Here is a 7,500-nt window from a genome sequence, read left to right on the forward strand (position 1 = left end):
AATATAAGTAATATAAAAAGTGCAGAGAATAATAAAAATGCAAGCAATAACAACACAACTGGAATCATGAAAGCAAAGTACAAAAAACGTGTATTTATAACAAGAAGAAATACAGATTTTGCAATCTGTGTATGTTAGAGAGAGAGAGAGAGAGAGAGAGAGAGAGAGAGAGAGAGAGAGGCTCTCTTGAGGAGAGAGAGAGAGAGAGAGATAGGCTTTCTTGAGAGAGAGAGAGAGAGAGAGAGAGAGAGAGAGAGAGAGAGAGGCTTTTTGAGGTATGAGTGAGAGATAGGCTTGAGAGAGAGAGAGAGAGAGAGAGAGAGAGAGAGAGAGAGAGAGAGAGAGAGAGAGAGAGAGAGAGGCTTTCTTGTGGTATGAGAGTGATAGGCTTTCTTGAGAGAGAGAGAGGCTTTCTTGAGGAGAGAGAGAGAGAGATAGGCTTTCTTGAGAGAGAGAGAGGGAGGGAGGCTTTCTTGAGGGAGAAGAGAGAGAGAGAGAGAGAGAGAGAGAGAGAGAGAGAGAGAGAGAGAGAGAGAGAGAGAGAGGGGGCTTTCTTGGGTATGAGACAAGGCTTTCTTGAGAGAGAGAGAGGGGAGGGGACTGAAAGAACAAGAGAGAGAGGGGGTTTTTTTGGTTTTTCTCTTCTCTTCTCTCTCTCTCTCTCTTCTCTCTCTTCCTTGATAAGCCCTCTATAACGAAATTAAAAGGGAATTATAATAATCATCCGGCCAAGGAGCTGAGCTGATTGGCCGTAATGAGAGCGTTGGAGTGATCTGTTTCAGGGGGAGGGGAGGTGAGAGAGGAGGGGAGAGGAGAGGGTTCAGTCCATCCTGGTATTTACTGATTGCTGCTTTGCTGGTCTTATAATAAACAGTAGACTGCTTTTTTTCAATGGTCTGTATACAAGAGGAAATTAAATTTATTTATATTAAAAAGTATATGATCTACAGGAGACTTTTTTCAATATAAATATTTAGACTTTTTTTTAATAAACTTTATACAAGAAGAAATTAAATATACTTATATATTAAAAATATACTGCTTTTCGGTATGAAGATCTACAGACTTTCTTTAATAAATTGTATACAGGTGGAAATTAAATATATTTATATTAAAAATATACAGCTTTTTAATATAAATATCTACAGACTTTCTTTAATAAACTGTATACAGGTGGAAATTAAATATATTTATATTAAAAATATACAGCTTTTTAATATAAATATCTACAGACTTTCTTTAATAAACTGTATACAGGTGGAAATTAAATATATTTATATTAAAAAAATATACTGCTTTTTAACATAAATATCTACAGACTTTCTTTAATAACCTGTATACAGGTGGAAATTAAATATACTTACTAAAAATATACTGCTTTTCAATATGAAGATCTACAGACTTCCTTTAATAAACTGAATATGGATGGAAATTAAGTATATTTATATTAAAAATATACTGCTTTTCAATATAAATATCTATAGACTTTCTTTAATAAACTTTATACAAGAAGAAAATTAAATATACTTATATTAAAAATATACTGCTTTTCAATATGAAGAGCTAGAGACTTTCTTTAATAAACTGTATACGGGTGGAAATTAAGTATATTTATATTAAAAATATACTGCCTTTCAGTATAAATATCTACAGACTTTCTTGAATAAACTGTACACAGGTAGAAATTAAGTATATTTATATTAAAAGTATACTGCTTTTCAATATAAATATCTGCAGACTCTCTTTAATAAACTGTATACAGGTGGAAATTAAGTACAGTATATTTATTTATATAAAAATATACTGCTTTTCAATATAAATATCTACAGCCTTTCTTTAATAAACTGTATACAGGTGGAAATTAGGTATATTAGAAATATACTGCTTTTCAATATAAATATCTATGGACTTTCTGTAATAAACTTTATACAAGAAGAAATCAAATATACTTATATTAAAAATACACTGTTTTTCAATATAAATAACTAGAGACTTTCTTTAATAAACTTTATACAAGAAGAAATTAAATATACTTATATTAAAAATATACTGTTTTTCAATATAAATATCTAGAGACTTTCTTTAATAAACTTTATACAAGAAGAAATTAAATATACTTAGATTAAAAATATACTGTTTTTCAGTATAAATATCTAGAGACTTTCTTTAATAAACTCTATAGAAGAAGAAATTAAATATATTCTATTAAAAATATACTGCTTTTCAATATAAATATCTAAAGCCTTCTTTTTAATAAATTGTATAAGAGATTGTTTCTTAATAAAAAAATGTATAAGGAGGGTATGAAACCTATCTGCATTAAAGTTGAATATCCACAGCAGATTGATTTTTAATCTGTTCTGTTTAAAATATACGTTCTTTTTCCTTTTTTAAATACACTGTATGTATGCGGTAACGAAATTAGCAAAAGTTTACATGTAAAGGGATATCCGCATAATGGCTCTTATAAAATATAAAGACTGACATTAAAATTAAAATTCAGATTAATTTTCAATGTTAATCGCCGGGTTTCTTCGGCGCATTCGAGTTTTCTGTACAGCCGCTACAACGTATCATCAAGGCCACCGAAAACTGATCTATCTTTCGGTGGTCTCGGTACAACGTTGTATGAGCCGCGGCCCATGAAACTTTAAGCACGGCCCGATGGTGGGATATCCCATATCGTTGCCAGAAGCACGATTATGGCTAACTTTAACCTTAAATAAAATAAAAACTTCAGAGGCTAGAGGGCTGTAATTTATTATGTTTGATGACTGGGGGTGGATGATCAACATACCAATTTGCAGCCAGCACAATAGTTTCTTTTACAGAAAACGAAAATTATTTTCATTCTAGGTGTAGGTCGAAAGGACATTAGTAGCTTACGCCCTTCTAGCTTGAAAGGGGCATTAAGCTGCCCATCCCATCGGCCTTTGAACCAACAGACAAAATAAATCTGACCTGTGGCACCGAAATTACCAAATACTGTATATGAGCCCATTTTATATATTCTAATTTCATTCAGCATAATTATCAAATACCACAATCCATTTTCCCTTTATATCGGGCATATCACATATAATGTTCCCAAAGTAGGCGTGGTCTTCTTTCCCAGATGAAGAAGAAATGATAAGAATAGAATTTTTCTTTTCAGCAATCGACAATTTTTGATATACAAAACAGATCAGATATCATCTTGGGTCACTTTTGAATTTGCAAAATTATCCCGATTTCGACTAGTAATAACATGCTACCCGTAAACAAATATAGTTTTAATAAAATATATAAGTATGAAATCATATTCACAGCACGAAATTTATATCCAGAAGACTATTACTGCAACTGACAAGAAAAAAATAAAGCATTAATGATACCGTCTGCGTAATAGACCAATTATCAAATCATAAGACCAGAACGTGCCGGGAGAGGAACGAGGGCTCTGAAGACAGATGGGGACCGCTGACCGTTTCTCGGGGACCAGAGACCGCCTGATCAAAGGACCAGGGACCAACTGATCGAGGGACCAGCGACCAACTGATCGAAGATCGAGGGAGCAAAGACAAACAATATGAAAGACCAGAGACCAACTGAACGAAGGACCAGAGACCAACTGAACGAAGGACCAGAGACCAGCTGATCAAAGGACCAGAGATCAAGTGATCGTGGGACCGGAGACCAACTGATCGAGGGATCAGAGACCAACTGACTGAAAGACCAGAGACCAACTGATCGAAGGACCGGAGACCAACTAATTGAGGGACCAGAGACCAAATGATCGAGGGACCAAAGACCAACTGATCAAAGATCGAAGGAGCAAAGACAAACTGTTCGAAGGGCCAGAGACCACCTGATTGAAGGAACAAAGACCAACTGATCAAAGGACCAGAGACCAACTGATCGAGGGACCAGAGATCAACTGATCGAAGATCGAAGGACCAGAGACCAACTGCTCGAAGGACCAGAGACCAACTGATCAAGGGACCAGACACCAACTGATCGAAGGACCAGAGACCAACTGATCGAGGGACCAGAGACCAACTGATCGAAGGACCAGAGACCAACTGATCGAGGGACCAGAGATCAACTGATCGAAGATCGAAGGACCAGAGACCAACTGCTCGAAGGACCAGAGACCAACTGATCAAGGGACCAGACACCAACTGATCGAGGGACCAAAGACCAACTGATCGAAGATCGAGGGACCAGAGACCAACTGATCGAAGGACCAGAGACCAACTGATCGAAGGACCAGAGACCAACTGATCGAGGGGCCAGAGACCAACCGCTCGAAGGACCAGAGGCCCACTGATCGAGGGATCAGAGACCAACTGATTGAAGGACCAGAGACCAACTGATCGAAGGACCAGAGACCACTTGATCGAGGGACCTTGCTGAGGATCTAAAGATAATTTAGAAAATGGAATAAAAACCAATTCGACAGGGAAGAAGAGACCGACTTTTGGAAGAAGCAAAGACCACTTTTCTTAGGAAACCGGTCATCGACTCCAAGCCGGGCTAGGGACCGCCCTGAGGAGACCGAGATCGAGACCGCCCTGCTGAGGAGCCAGAAACCACCTCGTTGAGGGACAGGTGGCAGAGGCAGGGCATCCGAGACCTAAGTGACTATACCCTACAGCTACCCACCCACCATACCACCCAGAGGGACGCCCAACCTCAAATACCAACAATAAACCCCACCCCCAATTTCGTCGTCTTCTTTTTTTTATATAACCCAATATGACCGGCGATTATCCATTGACGGCGCAGGCTTATTAACCGATATCAGCCGATCATCTGTCACGACGGCCACCTGAGATCCTGCCTAATCATCCAGGACTCTTCAGGATCTCCCAGGAGGAACAAAGACTTCAAGGGCGTGTGTGTGTGTGTGTGTGTGTGTGTTTATTCATTACAGAAACAATATATAAAACACACGTGTATATGTATAACTGAATCACGAAAATATGGAAGGTGATGAATATATAACTAAAGACAAAATCCACGATGGAAAGGTTAACATTTATATATATATATATATATATATATATATATATATATATATATATATATATATATATATATATATATATATATATATATATATATATATATATATATATATATATATATATATATATATACGTGAAACAGAAATGGATGCAGAATAGATACGCTATGCAAAACTCGTCATTGCCAAAATATTAAAGGCACGGAGTACTAGCAGGAAATTTTCAGCTACCAAAATAACTAGTTAATCTTAACCTGAGTCACAACAAAAAAGTGGTGGGGGGAATTAAATATTAATTAATAATTATAAACGTAATGTGACAATGAGGAATGTAACAGTAATTACAACTTTTATGTAACTTACAACCGGATCCAGAAAAATTTGGGCGGGGGGGCGCACCAATTTTCATATTAGTTACACACACACACACATATAATTATTTTTTATCGATTTTTTCAATTTTTATATTTCTAAATTATGTTATTATCTAAATCTTCAGTATTATTATTTTATCATTTTTTTCATGGGGGCACGTGCCCAGGTGCCCCCCGCCGCCCTGGATCCGCTAGCGCTTACAACTGTATTTGATACCAGTCCAGTACCGATAAGTCAAGATGTAAATGACAGCTCCTAACATTCACTCAATCAATACCTTTATTTTATTTTATCTTATTTTATTTAAGAATACTCTCAGGGTATTCTGTTTCCCTAGGAGAGACTTCAAAGCGTCACTTTTCTATTTGAGAGAACAGAAATTGTAAAAACTGGCTTTGTTCGATTTTGATACATGATCAAGGTCGTGTTGCTTTCTTCAAAGATCTTCTCTGGATAGTTTTCCACATCTGCTAACCGCCCTCTACCTCTTGAGAACGAAGAAAGGTGGCATACACTGTATAATGATGTTTACACGATGAATGGAAGAGATTAGAGATGAAACTTAGATTAATCAATAGATTCATGAAAATATTACACAAGCAACTGAACCTCTCCAGTCTGATATTTCGTTTTTCGTTCCTTATCCTAAAACCATCATCAGTTCTTTAATAAGTGTCAATTCAAATGAAAAATAGGCTGATTTCGGTGTCTACTTACTCTTGCCATATAGCGTTGCAAAGACAAAAATAGACAAGAGAGAGAGAGAGAGAGAGAGAGAGAGAGAGAGAGAGAGAGAGAGAGAGCCATTTGGAAAGGGCGAGACTCAGTCAAGAAATTACGGAAGGACGGATAAAAATTTCAGGGAACTGACTGAGCCAGTAGGAAAATCAAAAGGACTGAACAGCACATTCTACCAGAGCATCTACTAGAATCTAGCAGCAAGATGCGTTTCAGAGACCTCCCAAGGAGACAACGGGTTCTGGCCGTCGAGGATGAAAAGTCGGTTGTAATTCTGATGTATTGAAGGCTCTGTGGCAAGGAAATTGGAGCAGCGAATGAATTACTGGCACACTAAATACCAGAGGACTTCATCCCCGTAATTTATTACATGGAAAGGATTTTCTAACCCGAAGATTTACATGGCGAAATTCGTTATCTCTCTCTCTCTCTCTCTCTCCTCTCTCTCAAGTAAATTCACGTGAAGGAATCAGTGATGATTGAGCTAGAAAGCTAGTTGCTTGAGAGAGAGAGAGAGAGAGAGAGAGAGAGAGAGAGAGAGAGAGAGAGAGAGAGAGAGAGAGAGGTAAATTCATATAAGGAAACCAGGGATGATTACGCTAGAAAGCTGGTTGCGAGAGAGAGAGAGAGAGAGAGAGAGAGAGAGAGAGAGAGAGAGAGAGAGAGAGAGAGAGAGACAGACAGAAGGAAATCAGTGACGATTAAGCTAGAGCGTTGGTTGAGAGAGAGAGAGAGAGAGAGAGAGAGAGAGAGAGAGAGAGAGAGAGAGAGAGAGAGAGAAAATTCATTTACAGAAATCACTGATGATTAGGCCAGAGCGCTAGTTGAGAGAGAGAGAGAGAGAGAGAGAGAGAGAGAGAGAGAGAGAGAGAGAGAGAGAGCTTTTTCTACTCTGACGTTCCGTAACAAATCAAGAGTTAGGTTTTAATTTCCATTAATCAAGGTATCTCAGTCTGAGCGTCACATGATCTAGCATCATCCCTAATGGCTTCCTCGAGCAACAGCGTGTACACTCTCAAGCACTTTTCTGCTTTCAACCCGAGCCATTTGAAAATCAAACCTGGCTGAGATTTAAGCAAAATTCTGTGAAAGTTGATCTCTGGAACTCAAACTGAAGAAAAATAATTATTCAGTTAGGATGCCAAACTGGAATATTAATGCGTTGCAGATAGATGTAGATTTTTTTTTTTGCGTGGAGCTGATTATCTTTTGCCTGATAAATTAAGTAATTTTGCTTCATCTCACCCAAATCTGATTTGCAACAGCTCTAACTGAAGGCAGTAAAGTGTACGGGCGTGTACATTCTTGTGCGCAAGCGCAAAATTAAGAATACCATTACGGAAAATGCCAAATCTAATAAACTTTAATACTGCATAGAA

General features: G+C 37.5%; 1 protein-coding gene across 1 annotated transcript in view; it reads left to right on the forward strand.

Annotated features, from left to right (window-relative positions):
* LOC136827063 (RNA-binding protein 25-like) overlaps positions 1-7,500 on the forward strand; it is a gene marked incomplete at its 5' end in the record, with an annotated part of 21,773 nt that overhangs the window by 8,196 nt on the left and 6,077 nt on the right. Inside the window, 2 exons of the mRNA XM_067084815.1 lie at positions 494-548; positions 6,627-6,686. Of these exons, the coding sequence (XP_066940916.1) occupies positions 494-548; positions 6,627-6,686 (115 nt within the window). The remainder of the gene's footprint in view (positions 1-493; positions 549-6,626; positions 6,687-7,500) is intronic.

Source organism: Macrobrachium rosenbergii, chromosome 41, assembly GCF_040412425.1.
Source record: "Macrobrachium rosenbergii isolate ZJJX-2024 chromosome 41, ASM4041242v1, whole genome shotgun sequence".
Classification (NCBI taxonomy): domain Eukaryota; kingdom Metazoa; phylum Arthropoda; class Malacostraca; order Decapoda; family Palaemonidae; genus Macrobrachium; species Macrobrachium rosenbergii.